Source organism: Neopelma chrysocephalum, unplaced genomic scaffold (genome assembly GCF_003984885.1).
Source record: "Neopelma chrysocephalum unplaced genomic scaffold, ASM398488v2 Primary Assembly neopelma1_159, whole genome shotgun sequence".
Taxonomy (NCBI): Eukaryota; Metazoa; Chordata; class Aves; order Passeriformes; family Pipridae; genus Neopelma; species Neopelma chrysocephalum.
In genome coordinates, this window is record NW_020897821.1 from 98,727 (window position 1) to 125,145 (window position 26,419).

The 26,419-nt window shown below is 45.8% G+C and overlaps 1 protein-coding gene across 2 annotated transcripts in view; it reads left to right on the top strand.

Moving 5' to 3' along the window:
- Nucleotides 1-11,005, top strand: part of WTIP (WT1 interacting protein) — an 83,625-nt gene extending 72,620 nt beyond the window's left edge. For both annotated transcript variants that reach the window (XM_027701526.1, XM_027701527.1), the window contains 4 exons: nt 1,221-1,351; nt 2,393-2,444; nt 4,180-4,248; nt 6,864-11,005. In XM_027701526.1, the coding sequence (XP_027557327.1) occupies nt 1,221-1,351; nt 2,393-2,444; nt 4,180-4,248; nt 6,864-7,016 (405 nt within the window). In that variant the 3' untranslated portion in view covers nt 7,017-11,005. The remainder of the gene's footprint in view (nt 1-1,220; nt 1,352-2,392; nt 2,445-4,179; nt 4,249-6,863) is intronic.
- The last annotated feature ends 15,414 nt before the right edge of the window (nt 11,006-26,419 follow it).

A 26,419-nucleotide genomic window follows, 5' to 3' on the forward strand; every position in this document is an offset into this window, starting at 1 on the left:
TGGGCTCAGGGCAGAGCTGTGCTGGGCTCAGGGCAGAGCTGGGGCTGTACTGGGTTCAGGGCAGCTGGGTGAGCCCTGGGCAGTGCCCCCTGTGCCCTTGGGCTGCACAGCCCCCACAGCAGCACGGCACAGGTATGAGCTGTTTCTGGCCAGGAACGGGCTTGCAGGTCAGAGAGAGCCTGATGCCAGTCACTGAACACAAAGCTACAGGGCTTCATTAGAGAGGAAAAAAAGGTTAAATTAAATTGGCTTTTTTTCCTATGTGCCACTATTTATTTCCTATTGATATAATCTTCATTCATAAAATCATCTACAGGGCCATGAGAGCTTGGGCTATAGAGATTTTTCATCTTGAGCTTACTAGCATCTCCAAGCTGAGCACTGCTGCTAGCAGATGCTTTTGGAAATTACCTTCCAAAGGTATTTTTCACACCTGAAGTGAATGGAGTTGGTCCTATAACCTGTTGAGAGCTGCCTGAAGATGATACTGTGTCTCACTCTTCCCAGGCGCTTGTTTGTGGGCTTGGGGCTTCCTCCTTGATGTCCCAGTGCCACACTGGGTGTTCCATACAAGGATGCCAGGAGGGAGGGGATCCATTCTGAAGTACCTCTAAAGTGCAGTAGGGAAGGGCAGCATGGGAAAAGCCTGAGCAGGTGGATGAATCAGTATCCAAACACATGGATACACATGGAATTTTATCAGAAACCAGTGGCCCTCTCTGACTGAGCGATAACCAGTCAGTAACTCTGGTGGATTAGGATCTTTAATTAATAAAGGGACACCTCTGTAATTGCTTGTTTTGTTATTTTACTTTTTGAGATTGAGCAATGACCAGTTTGGATTCTGTCTGTCACAGCCTGTTATATTCTGTGAAGTAGCTCTGTATGCCATAATTTGTGTTTGGGATTTTCCAAGAAGTGGTCTGTGGAGCCGTGTTTAATTCCCACTGACAGTCCTGGCCCTGCAGAGCTGAAGCTGATGGGCGTTAGCCTGATTTTCAGCTCTCTCTCTTCACTGGGAGAGCACTGAAACCCACTGGAATAAGCAAGTCTGATTGTTTTAAGAGGCCCCTTGCTGACAGATCTGCAGAGTGGTAATTCCATCCTGAAGTGCTTTTCTCACTGTCATTATTAGGAATGAGTGAGACACAGCAGTATATGGGGGGGGCAGGAGTCTCATGTAATGCTGTATCCACTTATTTTGTTGTTTGTTTCCTAAGATCTTACAGGCCCTTGGAAAGTCCTACCATCCTGGCTGCTTCCGCTGCGTGGTGTGTAACGAGTGTTTGGATGGAGTGCCCTTCACCGTGGACGTGGAGAACAACATTTACTGTGTCAAAGACTACCACACGTGAGTCCACACACCCACTGCATGCTTGAAGAATTAGAGTAGGTAAATTATTGAGATATATACTCCCATTTGCTCAGATATCCCTAAACTGCTGCTTTCATGTGTTGCATTTGTAAAGTATTTTAAAGTTTATTAAAGGGCAGTTCATGGGCCCAGTGTGGCATCCAGTGGCCAAGTAAGGCTGAAAATCGAGTTGTGTCAGAGGATGCTTTTCTTGGGGGCTGTTATTTCAGGACTTCCAGTACTAATTTTATCAGGCCAATTCTGCAAGTGGTGGAAGATCCTGCTGGCTGTTTCTGAAAGTTGGGCTTCTGGTAGTGCATGACACGAGTGCAAGCTGCGTTAACCAAGACTGGACAGTGCACGTGTAATTAGCAGGCAGTGTTAGAATGATTTTAGCCTTACCAGACAAAAGGTGTTGAGGGATTGCTTTTGGACTTCTTTCTGATCCTGCTCAAAGGCAGGATGCTCTTAGCTCCAGTCAACCAAAAGCTCAGCTTATGCAGCAGGAGTAACTCACCCTGAATGGACCCTGGTGGTGCCAAGCTGACCGTGCTATGAGAACACAGAGTGTTGGCCCAGAGGTTTGCATAAATTGCAGCTGTGGGCCATAAGCCCAGCTGGTGTGTTTAGTGAGTGCATCCCAGCCATGAGCAGCCCCTCTCCTATTTAGCAGGTTATGGCTTTCTGTGTCAGACTGTGACAGTCCCCAAGTCAAGAGCTGCTTTGCAGGCAGTGCATCGAGTCTCTGGAAGAATTTGAATGGCTTTATAAGTAAAGGAAGGAAAGAGAAAGGGCATGTGCAGGAAGAGGGCTGGATTCACTATGCCTGGAGGTCAGGAAGACCTAAGCAATAAAGCTGGGGCAGATCAGCCTCTCCCAAATATCATTTTTGCTGAATACCATCAAACAATTAGAGGTGTTTCAAATCCTGTGGATCTCCATTTTGCTGAAAACAAGGCATGATTAGAATAGTTTCTTTGGTTCTACTTTTTGAAGAAGCTTTCAATGTGATTTGAACACTCTCTTCTTGCACCCTAGGGTTTTTGCACCAAAATGTGCTTCCTGTAACCAGCCAATCCTCCCAGCACAGGTACGTGTTAACATGCACTGGGTCCCTACAGAAAACAGCTGTTGGCATAGGAACACTTCCTAAAAACACACCAGATGCTTTTCCTCCATCTTCCAGAATCTATACTATGTTAAATACTACATTAAACACAGTTCAGCAGTAAAGTCACTCCCAAGCCTTCCACAGAGGTTGCAGTAGTCACACTACCTGTGCAGCACAGGACTTTGTATCTTTAGGGTACCTTCCAGCTCCTAATTATGCTGGTAGAAATCTCATTTAATTGAAAACCCTGACTGGGGCTCCAAGAACAACCCAAGCAGTAAAGCCCTTGAAAAGACATCTGATGGTTACCCTGCCCCTGTGAGAAGCCCACACATTCTGTTGTCCTGGGGTGGCAACCAAAGTGCTTAAAGGCATGGAAAAGGCAACAACAAAGTTGGCTAAAATGGAAGGCAGGTGAAACCTGCTTGCAACTTCGGCCCCAGTGGTGTCAGCACAGTCAGAGTTGGGCATTAAGTGTTGTTCCCCCGTGCTCTGCTGGGTGCAGGACCCTCCAAGTGCCCATTGCTGAGGTCACCAACCAGCTCATTTGTAATCAAGGGCCTCAGCACCCCCCTGCTTTTCCTCTTGCCATGTTTACAGAGCCAGAGCTTGCCTCCTGTAAGCTGCTGTGCCCCAGTAAAGCCTGTGGCTGGAGCCTCTCACATGCCCCATCACTCTGCATGTTACTCTCATTTGTCATTAGTGTTTCTCTTACTTGGCCAGGTCTCACATCACTAAAAGCCTTATAAAGGCTGGGCCAGAACTGCTTGTTCTGGTGGTGGGTTGTGAGGAGAAAACCCCTATGTAAATGTCCCTGAGTTTGGATCTTACAAAATAACTTTTATTTCTTTTAAAGAAAGAAAGAAAAGGGAAAAAAGGCAGTTGTCCTGCTGACTCATGTGATGACTAGCAGGAGACACTCCATGTTCTTTCCCAGGGAGGTTTCCTAGGTTAGTTCAAGTCTAGCAGTGCAGGTACTGACTTGCCCACCGCTTCTCTCAGACATAGTCCACGTCATACCTGCTGCTCTAACCACACCTGGAACTGGAAACAAGGCAAGGCAACACATTTAATGAGCTCTGGCTTCAGAGGCTTCACAGTGGATCAGGAAGGGAGCCTGGGAGGTTACCAGAAGGGTATGGGCTGCTCTGCAGGGCCTGGGGCTCAGCCAGGAATTACACAACACCCCTGCACCCACCCTCACGCTGAGGTTTTGGCCTGTGCAGGTAATTACCTGCCAGACTGGTATGTCAGTCCCTGTGGGCTGCACACAGTGACATGTGCATGTGCAAAAGAGCTGTGCAGCAGAGGGTTTGAGGGGAGTACAAGTCCTGGAAAACACACCAGGATGCCTCCTAGGAAAAGTTACCCCATCAGCAGGTTTTTGACTGGTCACTAGTTCAGATCCTGGGTGCCCTTGGAAAATTGTTTCAAAACTAATTTGCCCCTTGAGGATGAAGTTTTGGCTACACTTCCCAAATGGCTTCTCCAGCTGAGATGTGTCAGAGACCCACAGTGCTGCTGAACAGCCAAACCAGAGGTGCAGGGCCGTGCACCAGGGGACGGGACCCTGAGGGGTCCCAGAGCTCTGCTGTGCAGGGGGAGAGGGGATCCCCCATGGAATCAGCTCTCCAAAGAGCCAGGCTGGGCACTGGGTGACCCCTGAGAAACGCTGTGTAGGCACCACTCTTACTCTGCCTGTGCCTCCCACCAGGGCTCCGAGGAGACCATCCGGGTGGTGTCGATGGACAAGGACTACCACGTGGAGTGCTACCACTGCGAGGTGAGCTGGGACCCCTGCCCACCCCAACAGCAGCTCTGGGCAGGGCCTGACCCACTGCAGGGCTGTGCCTGCTGGCTCTGCACTCCTGGGCAGGGCCCTGCCCCACGGCTCGGGCAGGCAGGGCTGGAAGTGGGCTTGGGTTGGGTTTTTTACCCAATAGAATAACTTCAAAGCTGGGTTTGATTGGTTGGGTTGGATTTTCTCAATATTTCCAGATGGGGAGAGAACAAAGAGTAGATGCCAGTTCTCTCTTTCCTCATCTCTGGGTACAGGCTGTAAGGCTCTAATCTGAGCAGACTTGAATTCATGGCCTGTGCAGGGAAGAACCCTGACTGGAAGGCTTTTTGGGGGATCTGATTTTTCCCTTCTGAATTCCTTACTAGAAAAGAGATAAGGATACCACTGACTCTCTCACTTTTTGGGGAGTAGTTTATTATTATGCAGAATATTTAAACACGTATTGTGGCAGATCAATTTGTGGAATTAGTGCTCTGGCTTTGGAGAGGAGAGCTGAGTTCATCATGAGCTCTGCATGAGGAGGGAAACAAACTCTCTGAGTTGGGATCAACCAAAAACTTCCCTTTTGCTGTACGTCTGGTGCTCTGATACAACATATGAATATCCACACAGAGCCTAACTTTTAGCACCAGAGGCAGCAGTGCAGCAATGCTGTCTTCACACACTGTTGAGCAAAAAGGTTTTACAAAGAGCCTTCTGATTGAGGGAGAAATAACAAAATTCGGGACATTTTGAAATGTCCCTAAATGTAAGGAAGACCCCATGCACTCAGCTGTCTCCTTCCAACAGAGACACCTGATACTCCATCCTTTTGTATTAATTTTTCAGGAGAAAGTGGCACAGGAAATCACAGTATTTTGGAGAGCTGTACTTCCCTCCTCCTTCTTCCCCCATCCATGGCTTTGTGCAGGCTTCACCTCAGATGGCAGCTCCCTCCCCTGCTCTCTCAGGCTATTGACTTTATGCTAGAATGTCCCACTGGGGGTTTATTTTCAGTTCTGTTTCATTATTCATTTCCCCGTTCTCCTCCCCATTTGAGGCAAATCAAGCTGCCTCCACATCTGCCCCGAGAGGCAGAGTGCATTTATGTACAGAAATCAGGAGCTGTGTCAGCAGGGGTGGGTCACTGCCTCGTGGCCTCAGACCAGGCTGTCAGACTGTACAGCTGTCCCCAAATGCTGCTGGATGAGTTAGTGCCAGTATTTTGAGGAATGCTACAATCACTTCTGTCATCCTCACCTGGTGGCCACACAGTCAGGGGTCAGGTTGGAAATTTTGCTGCTTTTCTGCATCATCTCATTCATGTGCAACCACTTCACTTCTGCAGAGAAGTTCAAGCAGTTACTCATGAACAGACCCCCAGTGTGGGACTGGAACCCACTGACAGGGTCCCTCCTTGCACAGAGGGAATTCCATTTTGGAAAGGCAAAAAGATGTCAACACTTGGCACATCTGTAGGGTGTCTCAAATTGGTAAATTCTAATTTTAAATCTTACATAAATGGCTGTAAAATTATTACATAATATGTAGCAACACACAGAAAACTACCTTGGCAGAAACTTTGATTTTGGCCTCACTAAACTTACACTCCAGTTTTAAAGGTCACTTTAAAACCCATTTTCAGCCGTATTTCAGCATTGTAAAATTTGAGGATTTAAATTTGAGCTGTGAAGGGTGAAGAATCATACTTTGTGTCCAATTAACAGCTTTTCATTCATTTTCAGTCTAAAATAACCTATATGCCCAATTTTTTTCCCTTTCCCCCCCCTTTCTATTAAGTGCACAGATACATATTTAGAATCTCTGGTTTCTCAGGACTCGTCACAGTAACAATTTTTAGGTATTTAATGTATTTGAAACATCAAATCTGAGCACCAGATTTCCATGATTTTCAAATGCCCTCAAGATTATAATGATGGCAGCTGAAAATCAGGATTGTTTCTGTTGCAGGCTACAGAACAGTCAGCAGGCAGGATTACTGGTAGCTGCTTTTCTGTTTGTCTCTGTTCCTGTTCTGTTGTTCACCCACATTGTCCCTGTAGTTATGTGCCAGTCCCAGAGGTACCAGCATTTCCAGTAAAGTTGGATAATTGGCCTTGAAGTCTTTAATGTTTTTTTAATTCCAAATTAGGGGAAGCGTAGTGCTGCTTCAGACGTCTCATCTCCCCCGTTTTCCCCACTCCTCTCATTCTCTGCTTGTGCTCTCTCTGCTCTTGTGTTGCAGAATCAGCTCCTCCTCTGTTCTAACCCCTCCCAGGTTGTATTTCTCAGTGTCAGTCCTTGCCCTGCTTTTTGGCCAATTTGCATCAATATTTATTAGCTGAAGAAGAGACCAGAATGGGAAACAGTGGTGGAAGAGAGGCTGGTTACTGCTCTAGAAAGACTGGTTACTGCTCTAGAAAGGCTGGGTGCTGCTCTGGAGTGCCCTGTTTGAGTTCAGTGATGTCGGGGTGGATTGTCAGGATCCCCCCCAGCCTGTCGGGGTTGCTGCTCTGGAGGCAGGGAGGGAGCTCTGGGGTTGTGCAGGGCAGGGCAGCAGTGCTGGGAGTGCCCTGCCTGACTCCCTCACTAACCTGGGCTGTCTGTGTCTCCTCCAGGACTGTGGCTTGCAGCTCAATGATGAGGAAGGCCATCGTTGTTACCCCTTAGAGGGCCACCTGCTCTGCCACAGCTGTCACATCAGGCGCCTCAACATCAAACTGCCATCACATCCCCCTCCCAGCTACCCCATGCATGTCACAGAACTCTGAGGGACATTGCCAGGATCAACTGAAAGAGAAGACAAATATCTAAAAGTGACTTTCGTGTTCCTTTAAAGATGAGATTCCAGTAATAACCACCTAAACCAGCTATTTATTTTTTGAATCAGAGGTGAAGGGTCCTTTCCTGATCTTGTACATATGCATTCTTTTATTTAGACATTTTCACTGAGACACCATCTACTTGAACAAATAATTCACCACTAAACTGTAACTGTAAATGGCAGCATTTCTAAAACAATGGTACAAAGGGCTGTTCTGCACTCCCTGCTCACTTCCTTCAGTGATTTCACCCGAGTGAGGAGAGTAGAATTACTTTCCAAAAGTTAGCACCTTATCATCTTGCAGCAGGCATGATAAGATAAATGCTAGCATTTTAGCTAGTTTTGGTGAATTCTGGTCTTAGAGAATACTTGGATTCCCAGCAGCAGTGGGGAGGAGGCAGGTGGGTGTTTGTAGCCAGCACAGGTTCAGCATCCCGTGAGGCCAGTTCTCCATCCTACAAGATTCCACAGTCATCCAAAGACTAATTATTGGGCTTGTTCAAGAAATATGGCAAGCACTTCATGTAAAACCCATGTTACAGAGGATTATCCCCAAAAGGTTGGCACGTGCAGGGTTAGCAGTTGCAGGGTGGCACAGCCCCTGGAATTGCTGGCTGGGTACAAGGTAGCCATGGTTTCCAAACTCACTCATATCAACTGGACCATTTGGCACTTACTGAAGAATTCATCTTTCAAACCTCTTTGTTGTTTAATAAGGTTAGCTGCCCCTTTCTATGCAAAAGTACATTTGTCTTTATACTGCTTGTTTGATACAAGACTTCATCTGTTACCAACTGCTTTATGATTGTATGTTGAGACATTATTAAAGAAAGAGAGGGACAGTGGTTTTGTATTACCTTTTCAGCTTTGTGTTCTTTTCTGGATTACTTTTGAACTGATTAGGGGGATTGTCTTCATTGGAAAACAAAGTACAGTTTAACAGAAATAAGAATTTAGAGAGTCAGGTTATTGAAACATTGGTATTTTCCGACAAGTATTAGCTGTACATAGAATGTACACACTTCCATGTTTTGCATAAGCTTTTACAGTACCCTCAGAGCTCTGGGGGAAAATATATGTCTTCCATATAGGAAGTTAAATGAATCTTTTTTTATGGTTTGTTTTCTACCATGTGCTGGTGATTTACATGCAAATCACACATCTGTATGTCTAAAAAATTCCTTGCGTTCTCATGAGAATCGATCCAGCCTTCCTGAAGTTGCCATTTATCATTGCTGTCTTTAACTGTGTTCAAAATTGCAATAAAATAAAATTCTTCTGCTCCAGAGGAAGTGGAAATTCCAGAGCAGATTCTCTGCATGTGTAAATGGGGACGTTTCCCTGCCAGTTCTCCCCACGCTGAGAATGGGAGCGATGGGGTCGGAAACGATCCCGTGTTCAATTCACCAGGCAGGCTGATGAGATGACTTATTTGGCAACACCATTGCAGTTTAGTTTCTTATGCTCCATTGACTTTTTGAAAGCCATTTGTGGTGCTCTTGAAAAGCACAAAGAGCATCCAATGGACACTAATTCCTAAGTGGAATAATTAACTCCCTTAACAGAACTTTCTGATAGTCTGGAATTTTCTTATGGGGGAAGGGAGGGCGGGCAGGAAAAATTCCTGAGAACTATTTTTGTCTGTAAGTAAGGAACAAAAGGTACACTTCCTGAACTTTTGCCAGCCTTCCATTGGCCTAGATTAACCTGTCCTCCTGAATGCTCCTGGGCAAGTCAGATGCTCCTTTAAAAAGTCATTTTTTACTTAATATATATCAGTTTATAATTAACATACTTAATGTGAGCCCCAGGTTTTGGAGGAATTGCAGTGCAACCAGTGCCCCATTTCTACACTGTGGCCCAAGAGGCCTGGCCTGCAAACCAGAGGCCAGTGGGTGCATGTGCACTTTGCATTTGCAAGCCCTCCCTCTGTGTCCATAGTCAGCAGACCAGGCTAAGGAGGAGTGGAACTGGGTGTGCCAGCAACTGCTAGAAAAGGGGAAAAAAATGGTTTAAACTGGGTGGTATGACTAGGTGAGTTCCTTAAGGAACCATGGAAGATACCAGAGCTTCAGGATAAACTTTTAGCACCAGCTGCAGGGCAGTGCTTTCTCCCTTGAGGGAGCTGCCTTGGACCACCTTCAGCTTGGAGGCATTTTCACTTGCTTGTCTTTACAGTGTGTACTGAGGAACCCAAAATAAGAAAAGAACCATTAAAATGCAGAGAGAAGGTTTATGTCTGTTCCTGGGAGCAAATCATCCCATAGCAGTACTTGCTGGACTGGAAAAGTGCTTTGCTTTACCAGGAGAGAAGCAAAACCCCCAAGCTGACAGTGGCCAGAGCTGGAGGTGACTGACCCTGGCACTTGGACCCGTCCTCTGCCAGGATCTTCCCGAGCACTTCACCTCCTTCTGGGGCAAGTTTAAGTTTCCAACATACTTTCCAAGGCACAGCAAACTCAACCATGTACATACCAGACCTTTTTTTATTTTATTTTTTTTTTAAATGATCATCCCGTAGAACAGAATAATATTTAATTTTATTTCCCATGTTGATCTGTGAGTCTCTTGTAGTTCTACACAGCTCTGATCTGTTAAGTATCATCATGGTACAAACACCAAAAGGTAATATTTCAGTACAGAAGAAGCAATTTGTTTAAAAGCAGAAAGCAGCAGTTGTTCCAGTATTTTCTATAGACAGATGCATTCCATTACTGTATTATGAAGTACAGCTTTGCTTTTCCAACATTTACTATAAAAGCTGGAGCTTGAGTGAAATTTGCCAGTTTGGGTTTTTGGTTTGATTTTTTTCCCCCCCCAAATCAAAGAGAAAAATGAAATCAAACCTAAAATAACGATGTGCTGTACTCTTTAGTGCAAGTGGCAGTTTCTGCACATTACCTCCTGCCTGGGAATTATGTAAATGAGGAAGCTTCTTTTAGTGATTTTCTTATGGAGTATTCTCACCTGAAATCAGTTCAACACAGATGTAAACTTCCCGAGTTCATTTTGTGATGTGATTGTTCTTCAGAAGCCTTTGCTGTACTTTCAGAATGTTTCCATAAAGTTAAAACAATAACAACCTGTTCTCATTTGCATCAGGACTACACCTTTTCCCCTTGGGTGGGGAATGTTCCCAAGTCCCTGCAGCCCAGAGCTGTTGTGGGGATTCAGAGTCCCGTCCAGGGGAGGAGTGTTCCAAAGAAAGGACCAAAATACTCATTTGAAAACAAAACAAAAGAATGCACTCACATAACTGACCTTACAGAGAGGGTTTGTTTGGGTTTCTTTCCTTTCCCTTTCACTTGTGTGCACGTGTGTATATATTTTGTAAGGTGGAGCTTCAAAAGGAAAACATGGTTAGAGGAGCTCTTTAAGACCAGAAATTCCAGAGTAGTAAAGTAAACCAAAGCTCTAAAGGAGACAAAAGCTGCTTTCTTGTGTTTCAAGAAAAGTTTAAAAGTTTGTGATTCATCTTGTAACTAATGCCGTAAACTAGAGTATATAATTTGACTTAAATTAAGTTTTCATTTGAGAAATATTTTCATTTTCTTTAAAAGAATATAGTTTTCTTCCAAGAACTTGGACCAACGTTGATTTTTATTTTGTAGGAAATATATGAATTCCCAGTTTGTATATCATGTAACTAGTTTACATGCTGAAAATATACATTAGTTTAACTATTTTTGTATATATATCCTTGTAAAACCTTTCAATGTGCTTCTGTCTTTTAGTCTTTAGAATTACTTGTGGTTTTGTGTTTCAGTGTTTGATTCCCTTGATTATTGAAGAAAAAAATTGGGAAATGTAGATTTATTTATCTAAAGAAGAAGCAACTTGCTATCATCTTAAGTTATTTAATATTGAAGTCAGAAGTTTCATTTAACCTTAGATGCTATAATCTGCTTTTTTTCAATAAAGACATTTTGTAGTTATCTTTGTTTATGTAGTTTGTTGTGTGTAAGAATTTTACTTTTTAAATCTAGGTGGGCACTAAACAATTTTCAGGAGAGCCTGGTATTGCCCACAGAAATGCCTGACTGATATTAATTGATTGCAGCTGCATTCATGAAAGATTTTGGTCCTCCAGTGCAAGTGTTACTAATTAAGGTCTAAAATATGCCCACAGCTAACGTTCTGCAGCTGCACTTAGAAAGGAATTTAGCCACTCTGGCAAGTTTTAATTAAGCTTTAACCAGTCTGGCTAGTTCACATGTAGGACAGTCAGTAGTGAGGGACAGTTGCTTTCCAAGACTCCCGTTATTTTTTGGAGTGTTCAGAAGAGACTTCCAGGGCTATGAACTTACACAGCTTTAAGCACTTGGACCTTGGACTGGGGAATTTTCTCCATATTCTTGCTAAGTCACAGGAATTCAGAAACTGTAGCCAGAGCTCTGATGGGATCAAAGAGATGCATTTTTTAGGTATTTTACCTTTCTGAAGTTTTTTGCCACTTCCTTGTCTCCAGTTTCATGACACAGAGGGAGCTTGGTCACATTTACCTTCCTCACCCCGTGGGCCTGTCGGGCAGAACGTGCATCAGTTCTGGCATCTTGTCTCCAGCTGTAGCCTGCAGAAAGAGGACAAGAACCAGTTTCTTCCTTGTTTCCTCACATCCAGTGGCTTCCCTTTCCATTAAGCTGGTCAGTCTGCTCTCCCTGTGACTGTTCTTCCCTCCAGTGACTCACAGAAGTCAAATATTCACAAGCTGCTATTCCGGTGTGCTGCCACCCTCCCACCAGAGAGGCCTCCCCAGCTCTGCCACCCTGGCTCAGCAGAGCCCAGATGACTTCACAGCTGGAAATAAAACTTACTGGAGGTTTTTCCCACAATGGCTATTTTGGCAAATTTTTCTTTTGCGCAGTCAGAATGGAAAGAGTTACAAATGCCACAATTGTTTTAGGGACACTCAGTCTGCACTTCGGTGCTTTGAAACAGATGTACCACACTTCTGCAGGGCCTTCACATCCATGCTATTTTCTCTCTCATTATTTGAAAAATTCATTCAAAATGAGCAATTCATGCCCTCCTTGAAGGAAAAAAAAAAAAAAGGCACAAAGACTGGCCAACTCAAAGCATTTTAACAGGGCCTTAGCACATGGTTGACACAAATGTACTCAATAAAAATCTAGGGCGTCTTAATGCAGCAAGAATTTATACCAACTCATAATCAGCCTGACCGAAAAGAACTTAAAATATATTGAGTGCCCCTTGTGGGCCTCCATGCAGGAAATCCATGCTGGAAAATGCCCATCCTTTCATGGCAGGAAGGGGGTGAGTCAGGCCCGGCTCCGAGGGCTGGGCTGTGCTGGGATCCCTGGCACGGCAGCCAAGCCACAGCCCGGCTGGAACGAAGCTGTTGCACGACACGTGGTTGCTAAATCTGGCATGTGGATGTTTTGGGAGGACTTTGGCAGCCCTGCTCTTCCACCTTAGCAGCCATGCCCAGGGCTGCACCCCTCACTTTGCAGCTGTTGGCTCCTACAGGGATTCAGGTGATCCCAGGGCCGAACCAGAGACATTTGGCCAGTTATGGAAGCCATGAGGAGTGCGGGAACTAGGCTGGGGAGGTGTCTTCAGCAAAAACCCCCTGTCACTCAGCTTTTAGTCCCCGCAGGGTACAGACTCCTTGAATAAATGAGGCTGGATGAGAAGTCATTTGATGCAACACACCACCATCAACACACACACACACACACACACTCAAAGCAAAATATATGTGTGTATATAGAAATCATGGAATTTTTTATGTTGGCAAAGACCTCTGAGATCATCAAGTGCAACCATTAATCCAGCACTGCCAAGGCCACCACTGAACCATGTCCCCAAGTGCCACATCTACACAGCTTTTAAAGCCCTTCAGGAATGAGGACTCCAACACCCCCCAGGGCAGCCTGTGCCAAGGCTGGACAACCCTTTCCAGGAAGGTGTTTTTCCCAGTATCCAACCTGACCCTCCCCTGGCACAGCCTGAGGCCGTTCCCTCTCTTCCTGTCCCTTGTTCCCTGGAAGCAGAGCCCGACCCCCCCCCGGCTCCCCCCTCCTGTCAGGGGGTTGCAGAGCCAGAAGGTCCCCCCTGAGCCTCCTTTTCTCCAGGCTGAGCCCCCCCAGCTCCCTCAGCTGCTCCTCGTGTTCCAGACCCTTCCCCAGCTCCGTTCCCTTCCCTGGACACGATCCAGCCCCTCAGTGTCTTTCCTGCAGTCAGGGGCCCAAACTGACCACAGGACTCAAGGTGCAGCCTCAGCAGTGCCCAGCACTGCCCTGCTCCTGCTGCCACACCATGGCACAGGCCTGGTGCCATTGCCCTTCTTGCCCACCTGGGCACCCCTGGGCTCACGTTCAGCAGCTGTCAACCAGCACTCCCAAGTCCATTCCTACTGAGCAGCTCTCCAGCCCCTCTGCCCCAGCCTGGAGCACTGCAGGGGTTGGTGTGACCCAGGTGCAGCACCAGCACTGCACCTTGTTGACCCTCACACTGTTATCCTCAGCCCATGGATCCAGTGTGTCCACATCCCCCTGCAGAGCTTCCTGCCCTCCAGCAGATCAACACTCCCACCCAACTTGATGCCATCACTGAATTTAGCTGAATTTGCTAAAACAAGGATCCCAGTCGGTGCTACAACCTCATGCTTGGGGCAACTTACAGATAGGAAACTTTGAAGGAGGAACTACTAAGCAAGGTCTAGAAATAGTGAGAAGAGCTTGACATTGAGTAGGAGGTACAAGTCTTCACTCGGTGTCTAAGCTGGACATGAAAATGTCACCCTCAAAACAGAGGGCATTGGGTTCTGGAATAAACTGCAGGTCACCCCTCAGTCACCACCACTGGGCTTATGAGCAGCTGAATTATGTATTTTAAAAGCTATGGAGTTAATCACAATTTTTAGTAAAACTCAGAAGACAAAAAATATTTTCTTCCTGTTCAAAATTCATTTGAGATCCTATCCTAGTGCACAATACAATTCCCACCATCTTCTAACAGTGAGCAATCCCAAGTTCCCATGTTGTTTAAAACATATAGTAAGAACTAGCTCATTTTGCACTACCTGCACTGTCCCTGTGCTGCTGGTTTCTGTCCCACCAGAAGACAACATACAGCATTAGAAAGTACAAATCACTGTGCTCACACAAAAAGCATAAGAGAAATATGGACTGAAAACTGCACGAAAAGTAAAAAGCCATGAGGAGATCTGATAAGTGATAAAACAAGTATCTATCCAGCAACACATTTAAGAACAAATTCTCAAAGGTTTGCATCATGGCTGAAAAAAAGAAAATCTTCAACCCCCCCAGTTGTGTGACATGTCTGGGAAGTCGTCACCTCAAAGAACATGGGCTGCATTGGTTAGTTACAGTAATTCAAGTGGTTCAGTGGTCTGTCCAAAAAAAACATGTTCATTAAAAATTTGGCACATTTAAGCTATGGCAGGAATGTTAAAGCCAAGTGATCAGTTAATTACTCGCTGCTCTGGTGAGGCAAATGAATGCCAGAGACACCCCTCGGTGCTCCCGGCACAGGAAGGGAACGGTGCCATGAGCCTTTCCCAGCCCGTGTGAACGGGCCTGGCACTGTGAAACCAGGGGGCTGTGCTGCCTCCTGCCCCCAGGGAGACAGGACAGGAAAGAAAATCACTGTGCCAAGCTGCGTCTTTTACCACCTCATCCTGCAGCTGAAAGCTTCGTGAGTCAAGTGCCCCGAGCTTAGCAGAGGGAAAATAAAGCAGTGAGAAATTCTGCTCTGTTAAGGTCAGGTATAGTGTGGCTCTGGTCTCACCAAAGTGTCTTCACCTGAACTTTTCAAAGCTCACACGCTTTGTGTAATGATGGATACAGCAACAGAGTAGGGGAGGAAATTAAAATGGCATGTGTGGCAGGGTGCAATGCCAGGGAGAGCAACAAGACTTATCTGCAGCACCTGCAAGCCACATGTTTAACTGCACTTACCTCCAACAGTGGACATGGCTCCCAAAAAAATTCTTCCACAGAGCTTCTTTGATGAGGCAAAAAGAGCCCCCAGTGTCCTGCAGCAGGCATTGCTGACTGTCTCCCAAGAGGATGGTGATGGCACTCCTCCACACCTGGCTCTGCCCGGGCTCACCTGGGAGCTGATCCTTTTTCTCACTTCTTCCTACATCAGAAAAGAACAGAAAAAAATCATCACAGCTTTCTGCACCATTTACTTTTCCACTCCTTATCAGGGCATTTCCCAGCCAGGGAGCAGAGGAAGATGGCACAGGGCTGGGGACCCTCGACACAGGCCCCTTTCCAGGGGTCACTGTCACACAGGAATCCTTTGGAAAAATGGCAAGTCTTGGTCCAACAAACATTACAGTCCCTTTAGACACATTCTACTGCTTCTAGTGATGTCTCATAACTTGGAATAGTTATTTGCTACCTACATTCCTCACCCATAAAAGCTATAACTGCAGTTTATTTGGCTAACTGTTCTTTTATCACCCCAATATATCTTAGTTAATGGTGAAAGTGAGACACATGCAACTGTAGTAAGATCTGCCTTTACTTGACTGTAAATATTATTTCATTCTCTATTTAAAACAAAATATTTGCAACAAAGATGTCTATCTGGAAGAGTCCATGAATGCCTCTGAAATAGAGCAGAAGTCCTTAAAAATTGTGCTGTTGCATCTTTCAAACAGAATCAGAAAAGAAGGAAGGTGGAGCAAACCAAAGTTTTCTTTAAATGTTTCTTACTTTATTCTGCAACATACAGGAGAAAACCTGCTATACCAAAGGCTCTGGCAGCTGCCAGACAATGCTTTGATAAAACATACTGGATTTCATGGTATAATTTAACTGAATTTTTTTTTTGCATTAATTGTAATATCATCAAACGTGAAATCTTTTCGTTTGCTGGTGAGCCAAAAAATAGTGTGAAGATGGGCACCTACTGCACTGCAGTCAGTAATTTCCATATCACCTTTCCCAAAAATGTTATGGCTTTATTGGCACCTAAGGATGTCTTGCAGCAGGAATGTGCTTGCAGGCTTAGCAGGCACTGTCAGGGAGCACAAAGGAGGAGGTACCAAAGGCTGCTGTTTTGCTTGAGCTGGATCTTTGCAGTTTTGTTTCTAAACGTGCAGCCCAAGGAAAGCAGCAGCAGAGAGGGTCCTGCAGAGGCTCAGCAGTGCTTCCACGTGAGACAGGACTGTGCAACGTGCAGAGAGCAGTAAAGCTCTTGCTGTGGTGCATGAGCAGTCTCTGGGTGCTTCATCAAAGTCTCTGCAGTTTTACTATCACTACGTGTTGTCCTTTGTATCTGCTTGTGGAGGGGGCAAAACTTCGTCCTTACAGCACCTCCCACCTCAAAAAAGCCCCAATTCCATATATGTGAACTGACTGTTAATACTATAGCCAATATATACAACTAATAAATCCACATGTAGAGCTGTAAGTGGGCTAAAGGGCTGTTGTGTGCAAAGTTCTCGTTTTAGAGTGAATCAGGTCACATCAAATTCACTGACAAAGGGTTACAGAGCATTTTGTGTTTCCCAGTATTACTCTTTGGAGGCAAGTACCACTTGCATGTACATAAGCACATTTCCTCTCACTATCTGACAGTAGCTGAGCTAAAATAAAGGTGGACAAAGGGTGGGACAGGCAGAGGTGACCCAACCAGTGCTCAGTTTGAAGAGCAGATGGTCACTGCTCAGCCTCCTGCATGGTGCCAAGTGCACTGACTTTGAAGGAGATGGGAATGTCACCAGAGGACCTTTTGCAGCAGAAATATCAAAGTTACTTCAAATCAGATACCCGTGAGGAGCATCCTCAGTCCTCCCCAGTGCTGCCTGGTGTGCCCAGCAGAGCCAGCTACCAAGCTGGCACTAGAAAGGCAGGAACAGCACCTCTCCTCCTGAAGGGCCATTGGGATGGCTCATGGGACCTGAGGGCCAGCACAAAACCTCAGCAATCCCCCCACACTGTGTAAATGACCCCACAAGGCCTGACAGCCCCTGTGCTGGTTCCTGCTGACAGCCCCTGTGCTGGTTCCTCCTGACAGCCCCTGTGCTGGGTTCCTCACCTGGAGGAGATCAGTGATGGTTACCTGGGAGGCTGTGGAGGAGACCCTATTGCCCTGTCTCTGCAATGAGCTCCACTGAGTTCCACCACAGCAAGGCCAGGTTTAACTGTGCAGCTATCTCAATTTTTTTTTTTTTGTAGTAGAAGCTTCTGGAAGTCACTAAAAATAAGTTTGTTTGGGTTTTTTAAACCTATTCCAAAACACATTTGAGCCATCTTTCAGGATGGCACTTCCCCCTTGTCCCTACTTGACAACAGATTTGTCAGTCATCAAGAATGCTCTGCATGCACAGAAATATCTCGGGTTATTTTTCCCATAATCAAAAGCAAACAAATCCCAGAGCAGCCCTGGCAGGCCCCTTCCGGCCGGGCCGCTGCCCCCAGAGACCCGCCCGGCTCGGCTGCTGCCTGCAGAGGGCAAACACGGCACTTCGCTTCCAATGGAAAATGAGACACTGAGACAAACCGACCTCCCCCCCTCCCCTAAAAAACCCCCGAGCTCCAGCCCAACTATTCTCCGTTAAACATATTCCAAGCTGGTCATTCAGAGGTCTGTGAGTGGCTTGGGCTGTACAAACCAGCCCAGCACAGAGGGTGTCCCCCCGCTCCCCTCGCTGGCAGTGCCAGGGGATGTTCCCAGGAGCTCCCACCGCCCTGCAGCCCCTCCCGGGCACGGCAGCTCCAGCCCAGCACCCCCTGCTCCAGGGCTTGCTCCTACATGGCCCTTCCTGATTACAGAGGATTGGCATTTAGAAGGAACTCCAAAGTTATTTACCTCATTATCCTCCTTTAAATCCCTCCCTAATACCCTCCTCTGCTGTTATGGCTAAATGAGTTTTGCCAGTCAGAGCTGGTGACACGCCATGCCCACCACCTGTACCCACCTAGCCCCCTGAAATTTGGACAGTAATTTCTGAGGGCAAAAAGCTGTTTTTAGTTACAAGGAAGACAGTCTTGTAATTCTACAAGTTTACGAGTAAACACCAGCAAATCTTTCAGTATTGCCAAAATCTTCCTGGCCTAACATAGCAGCAGTTCTGCTATAAGAAGAATTCCTATGTGTAGCACTGAAAGCTGCCCTAATTAAAAATAAAAATATAAAAAATATATATTTCAGCTGTCCTTAGCAGCACCATTCCTGCTGTGGGTTTGTGTTGCTAAGTGTAAATTAAAGGGATTTCATAAGCAGTTTGCAATAATTTACCCAATTAGTCTTTTGCTTTCTCAGTCCGTTTTACATTGGTGAGAAAATTGCTGGCCACTATCTAGAATTGTTGAGGAAAGCTTCTGGAATGCTTCGCATTCCTGGGATGGGGACCTTAGCAGAGCCCACTGTCTGCACTCGGAGTCTTGGGTCTGCAAGGTCAGATGAGTCACTGCAGCGTCTCCTTTTCACGTCTGATCAACTGTGCAAAATCCTGGGGACAAATACTCCTGCACATTACTCTTATGTCCTGGGGATCTTCATTCAAGAGCATTCAGAGAAAGCAAGCATGAAACAAGGCTGCAAAGTGACATCATTTAAGAATTTCAGCAGTTACAAAAAACATCTGGGGGCCTAAACCAGCCTTTTGCTACCCACATACAGTACCCAGCACAATGGAGACCTGAGGTATTATTGTGCCCTAGACTTAGTGGTTTAACAAACAATTTGATTTTAGCAGACCTTGTAATTCATAAGGTGTCTCACCTTATGCATTTACAGCAGCTTTGAACATCCCAAGACTTTTAATCCTCAGTGAGGCCTCTTCTCTTAGAAATACATATCATCACACTGGATGTGCCACTATGAAAATGTAAAATAAATGCTCCATGTCATTGTGGTTTTCAGTGTGGAGTTGCAGGATCTACACTCCAGAGAGCCCTGGAAAAAAAGGAAAATTACAGTAGCTCCGATCACTACAGAATATTCCAAAGGTGAAGCTCAAACACACAAAGGATCTCAGTTGTGAAAGGTTCTTTCACTGCTGTTCACTGCAAAGGAATAACTGAGCATGGCCAAATCCCTGCTGCATCAGCCTTTCTGCACGTGGGATCCACAAGCCACTGCACTGGGATTTTATACTTATGTTTAAGCCAAAAGCTAGTTCTTGTTGTTTGCTCATGAGAGGGAAGGGAATGGGCAGGGAAATGCACAGAGACTAAATCATGGCTGAGAAAAGAGCAAGGAGAGAAGACAGTGCTGCGAGAGGTGAGGAAAACAACAAGCCTGCCTTTCCTTTGGAGACTAATTGCTTCTCAGGGCTGGGCCTCATGAAGAAACAACAGCTGAGCGTGGCTCCTGAGGGGGCTGTTGGCCTTGGCAAAGCCACTCAGCCCAGGGGCACAGCCAGGTCTTAGGACAACTTAATCCTCTCCAAGCTTGGAGAGGATTCATCAGCAAAGCTTGGCACATCAGGGCACCTGAGGATCACCAGAAGTCAGGGACCCACCCACCGCCCTGTGTCCCCTGGGGAGTGGACACCCTCCACCTGACCCTCCTCATGTCCCACGTGGAGCACCCCATGGCCTCCAAGTACCACGAGCATTGGAAGGGTCAGGACCAGATATTACACGTGCAGACTCTCCCTTTAATGCTCATATCCAAGCCTCTAAGCAAAAAGCAGCAGCAGCAGCACCAGCCAGCTGCAGCAATCACAGCCCAGTCACCAGGGTCACTTCTGTGGTGGGCTCCATGTCCACCTCTGCTCCACAGAGATAAGGGTGTCTGCAGCCTGGGACAAATAAAATGCCTTCATTCCTTGATTTCCGAACATCAACAAGATCATACTGAAGAAAAGGTGTGAAAACACAGAAGCCTTTCTTTCCATTTGAGAATGGCCCATTTCCCAACTTTTAAAATGCTTGTGCACAGCACACTGCAGAATGCCACACAGCCACCTAGTGCTGGGAAAAAATCACCTCCCCACATCTGTCACTGTCCTCTGCAGTCCCATAAGTGCATTTGAGACCGAGTGTGCAGCAAGGAGGAACAAAAGGCGAGTCTCTGCAAAAGTCATGAATGTGCATTTCCAGTTATGGGCAGCAGCAAGTCTGAGAACAAAGTGGCTGGTGAACTGCCCAGGAAATGTGCTTTTATCCTGATAAAGACAAAGGAAGGCACCCCACAAAAGACAGGAGTGGATTCCCCCATGGCTCTTGTCTGTGGCACTTCTCTATGGGAGAAGCAGATCTTACTTATTTTTAAGGGTATCCAAGCTGCCCACCCCACGTCTTACCAAACGTGTTGCTCTCTTCTCTTCCTAACAGGGAACTACCAAGATTTGCTTCAGTCAAATCCATCTCATTCCCCAGCAATTCCTTGCCATGACAGGACTGAGACTGCCTGTCCTCCCATCTCATCATGGCTGGAAAATGAAAGCATAGGATGCTCCTTCCAAGTCCCTTGTTCCTACATTGCCCTCCTCCCGTGGTGGCACAGGCAGAGGAGCAGAGCAGGGAACCAGTCTGCTTTAAAACTATTCCAGCAAAGAAAAAAAGAAAGACAGAAGAAAAAAAAAAAGGGTTGCATTCATCCAAAGCCATTGCCTGGTTCCTGCTCCCTGCACATCATTGACCAGATGATTGTGCCACAGGACACTGGGGCAGCAGCAGGGCAAGGGGGTGGCCTGATGTCCTCAGCAAACTACAGCCCCCACCATGGCCACAGACCGCCAACAGGAGCCTGGAATTTGCCCTGCAATGCCTCCATCAGGGCATAACCCTGATCAAAAACGGGTTAGTTACTTAATACCTTTCTTTGAAGCCAGCATTCTCCATAGCTTTTAGACTAGCTCCTTGGAAGGCAGTAGAGCTAACCCCACACATGCCACTTGGGTGGCAGTTTGGAATATCCAGCCGGATTGGGGTTTTTTCCCCCTTAGAATCTGAAAACATTTTGCCATGCAGCTAGCTAACCAGGTCTTAGAGGGATATGGTTTCTTGTTCTCTTGCTTATAAGGGAAACTGGAAACAAATTAAAATTATATTGGCCTCGTACTAAAGGTCAGCGTTGTGGGGAAAGATGACTTGTTCGGAATTCAGTCAGGAAGTTTAACACAAATAATCCAGCTTGAAGTTCTGTGAGAACAAGTCCCAGCCAACCAAAAAAAAAAAAAAAGGGAAGAAAAAAAGAAAAAAAAAGAGTGCTGATAGAACTAATTTAAGTACTAAATCTCTCCTTTCCAAGCATTTTTTCCACTGATAAAGCCAGAGACTTTTAAAGAAGCCATGTGAAAAATTATTTAGCTAGGTGTGAAAGAGACATATATTGGTACCTTCCCAGATAAACTCAGGCTTTTATCAGGAGACTTGAGCAGGAACAAGCAGGGGAAGGAACAAAATGTATTGTTGTGAATTGCTGTGAAGATGGACTGCACAGCAGAGAGTATCACAAATACTTGTTGTAAAGCATTAGGCTGCCTCAAACTATTTAAACTATTTTAGCAAATTGTTCCTGCCGTGAAAAAGGGAGAAGAGCTGATAAAACTTAACAGTTATTTGCAAATAACTAATTCTTTGTTAGTGAAGAAATGCCTTGCAGTTGTACAGATGCTTCTGTATCTGTAAAGCAACCTTTGCCTCTCTGAGGCTACATCATGAACTACATTTGGAAGCGTTCAGGACTTACCTTAAAGTCTTTCTGGGCTGTCTCTATTCTATTCCCACCAGAAACAGGCACTAGAATTAGTAAAAAATAGTTGGTGCTCTACGTCCACATCACTGCCAGCCTTGAAGGGATGCCTTCAAATAGAATTAGTAAGCATTTCTGTTTTAGAGCATACAGATGTGTTTTATGGATGTAAATACTTATGTTCAAGTGTTTCTTAATAAAGTTCATAGGGACACGGTGGGTCAGGAGATCCCTTCCAAAACTGTGGCAAGGAGAACGTGAGTAGTTGATTCCTCACAAATTTGTACCTGTGTGGTAGGTCTGACTGAAGCCAGAGGGGCTATAAAAGCATCTCCATCCAAGGATCCAAATCCAGACTCCACCAGCCTGGTTTTGTGTTTCTGGCTGACCAAAAGCTGTTACCAAGAAATGAGCCTTTCCATGCCCTCCGTCCTTTCAGAGCATTCAGTTCCACCAGTAAGGGCTGCTCACATCGAACTGGTTGTATCTGGGACTAGGGGAACTTCAAAATCAAAGGAGCTGCAATCCTCCTGTGACAGTCTCGTCACCCAGCGAGCCTGGAGTGGCCAGAGTGGCCAGTGACAAAACTGTCCTGCAGATAGGAACAGGCAGGGACAGATCATGTCATTCTTAAAAGAATTTCAGTGCATTTCCAGAGCTGCTGAGCTGCAATAATAATCAATTCACTGGCAAAATCCCGTAGTAAGCTTTAATTCAGTTTCTATGCCTGAATCTAACACGACAATGGACAACCTGCCAAGTATTAGTAATAAAAAAAGCTTTTGTGTTTTGTAGACAAACATTTGGATAATTTTGCAGAGCAGAGAGTTACTGTGGCCCACATTTCACCAGTAAACCTGTGCTTTATGAATATTGGCACAGTGTTTTTAGCACAATTCACACTCAAACCTTTCCGAAGATGTTTCTGCCGTGTTACCTGCCCAGCCAGCTCCCTCCCGTCCGCTCCTGCAGGATCGTGACTCGCTGCTGCCCTCTTTATTCCACTGTCGGCTCCAGTGCAGGATAAACACAGCAGCGCCAGGAATCCTTCTCCACTCAGTGACTCAGTCTTCATTACTTGATATTTGTCCTGTCTTCTCAGCAAGAATAACTTGGAGAAAGTTACGCTTCACTCAGGAAAAAAAAACATCCCCGTAGTCCAGGTTGGGGAAAACACAACAAAAAGCACAACTGACTCACCCAGTGCTCCCTCCCAACAAGCAATAGGATGTTTTGCCACCCAAGGTGTTGTGCTGAGCCCATTGACATGTGGCTGTTTCCTTTCAGCTCTAATGAAGCATCAGCAAATGGATCACAAATCTACAGCCTCTCTCTTTCTGTCTGTATCTGGGAGGCAGGTGCAGCCTCAAGGAAGGTTCACAAAATGGATGAGGATGTGACAGGTTTGTAAACTCCCAGGCAGCTATCTGGAGAAAGCTCCCTGCTGCCAAAAATGTGCACTTTGGAACATCACTGAATGTCTTCTGTGTTTACTTTCATTCAGTTCCTCAAGAGAAAGGATCAGAAGGACATCAGAGAAATATTAAATGTTGCAGTGTTTAAATGGAAGTGCCGGCCCCAGTGCTCTTGCTCCAGCTGGTGAGCAGGGACAGACACCTGCAAGTGCTCTCCCACAGCAACCGTGGGGTTTTCTAAGGAATTTTTAACAGTTATTTCAATGGGACCCCCCCCAAATCATCTCACTTTCCCAGACAAGGTTACATAATAAAGTATAACCACAAGCAATCCAGCTCTGCCTTGAATGGGAGAAACATTTTTAAAATGGAGTTTGGAAGGTTAATTCTCCTGTACCATTGAATTTAATCCATGATCAGCTTATTTTCTGGCAGTTGATTTCACTGGGATTTTTTTTTCTGTTTGCCTCATTTCTCAAACCAGCAAAAATTAGAAGATTCCTTGAAGTGTCATTTTTAATGCTGAACACTAAAGACAAACGTTCCTTTTGGCCAAACCCACAAAAGTTCCTACAACTCTGCTCTTCACTTGTAATTAAGAGTCAGACAGTCTTTCAGTTATTCTGTTTGATGATTAAGTGTACAATGTAGACTTAATGTACAAGGAAAATGTACAAAGTAAGAAACAGCAACACTAACCCAAAGAGTAAAATTCATCCCAAATCTTCATTTGTGTATGTAATGCCAGTGAAGCCCTTTGGCATGACTGTAGCACAGCAGCAACTCCACTTTTATGCCCTGAAGAAAGAAAGGTTTTTCCAACAAACCCGTTAAACTTCAGCCAAATTAAATAATGAGGAGGCCTGTATGTTTTCTTGTTCTTTGCCTGTGTATAATATCTATGAAACAGAAAATTAGACTATCAGAGATGTCTTAAATGGCATGTTAACACTGAAAGACAATGACAACAAACTTGATGCAGCAGAGTATTTTGGGTTTCCCTCAAAACCCTCTTTCTCCAAAACAGGATATCAGGTAGAGTCCTGAAGTATCAGCTTAACTTTAAGCCAATGAATCATGCCATAAGCAACCAGAACAACCACCATTGCTGAGGAGCAAGCCCTGGCAGTCATCTTCTGAGCAGCAGAGAGCTCAGAAGGGGACGGTGTTCAGAAACAGCAGGGTTGGAGTTTGCCACTCATAACTCATTGCATCTCACAGTCCCACAGCAGAGCACAGTGATCTAAAACAAGCAGAGGCCTGAATGAAGGCATTATTAAGGATTTAATAATTACATTTAATAATTTAATTTAATCAAGTATTTGTCCAACTCTCCCTATCCACCAGGGGCAGGTGGAGCTCCCAGTTGGAGCAGCAGGACAGCTCCGTGCAGCACCACCTCCCTCCCGTCCTGCTCCAGCCAGGCCCAGGGTGACAGCAGTGACACAGAGCAGCTGCCCCCACACACTTCACTTACTCTCAGGGGTCTGGGAGAGTCCCCCTCAGTGACTCTCTGCTCAATGTCACATCTACCTTTCAAGCCACTTCTAAAAGTCCCCGGAGCAGCAGTGGGGGCGTGCAAGGGGGAAACAGTAAACGTCCTACTCCCAGATGACTCTTGCAGTTTGTAGGGTATTTTTTTGCCATCTTGGAGGACTAAAATAGATCAGAAGGCATGTTTTCCCATCACTGCCCCTCCCCCTCCGATTACTAACATAGTCTTTCCATAGTTGTGAATGCTTCACGGCGCTCAGGATGAGTTTTAAATAAATAGATAAATAAAACCTAAGGGACACCCCCCTCCACATTCATTTTTTGCTGTAGCCACAGGCTCTGAAATGATACAAGGGCAGGAAAAGGAATTCAAATGTATACACAGAAGTCTATATGACTACAGCTTAAATACTTGAAAGCACAGCCCATGAGAACACTGACTGCAGGCTCAAGAAATGAGCTGCATGTACAAAGATTTCAGCTGCTGAGTCAGACTCCGGATGAGGTTTTAAGAGCTTCAAGGCTCTGTGCTCAGGTGCCTGCCTGCTTCATTTTCCAGCTATTGTGTCTGTTATTCTGTGCCATGCACACTGGAGCCAAATCAAACAGCCTTGCACTGGCACAGATCCCTTTGTGCAGGAGAGATGGGCCAAGGTAGCTGTGACAGACACCTGATTGCTCCTCTCCCAGCACCTCTGCCTGCCCTGGGGAGGAGCCCAGCCCTGTGTCCATGCCAGGGCTGCCAAAACCTGCCAGCCAGATCAGCTGGAGCCACTGCTGCCCACACACCTGACTGTGCCTGAAGGTCCTTGCTGACAATTGCCACCATCACTCATTTCCAGGGGTCCCCCCCAGCCCCAGCCCTTCTCTTCCCTTCAGATCTTAGTGCACTGTCCCTCCTGGAGGTGACAGTGAGCCCACAGCTCACCTCCCCAGCAAGGTCAGCAATGCTGAACCTTGTTTCCACCCACAGGAGCCTCTCTGTCCATGCACAAACCTTTGCTGACCTGAACTATGTGTTTACTGTTTTCTTCCTTTGCTCATAGCACAGCAATATGATCACATTGCCAAAAGCAGCAAAAGCTTATATTACCCACTGTAACTTTTTGGAAATGGGACATTTCTGGTAATCCAGCAGAATACTCTGGTTATTTCCTGGGAAAAAGTCTCCCATATCTCCCCCCTGGTTGTCTCTGAGGGTGCAGGTACAGACTGCATGTGCACATCATGGTTTATTGTGCAGGAGTCAGTGGTGTGCCCCATGACAAGGTAACTCAATTCCCCAAGGCTGAGTGGGAAAGCTTGGAGACAAAATGGAAAGGTACAATCAGTAATTTCCAAATACACACCCCCATCCCATATTGGCTTTTATTTATTTCTGCCTGCTTGATCTTCTGAAGGCACTCTATCAATTGAAACTATGCAGATGTTTTTATGAAGTTAAAAAAAAACATTGTTAAAGAGAAGAGTTTAGGAAAGATCCCAGGGATGTCCTGTTCATGGATCACTGGCGAGTATTTGACAGTGGGTAAATGATTTCTGAGCAGAAGCCCAACTGCTAATTTTAACTATATGAATAGTTTCTTGCAGGAACTAGGCCTCCTGATTTCCCACTGGGAGAAGCAAAACTTGCTGGAATCCAGGCACCAATAAAGCTGTTGATCTGTAGACTTACCCAGGTAATATTAAACACATACCCATCAAAACAGAGCCAAACACGGGTTACAGGGCTCTTGCCAGCAGAGAACTGACTCAGAGACAGCAGCATTTGTACCCAGCACTCATCATAAGG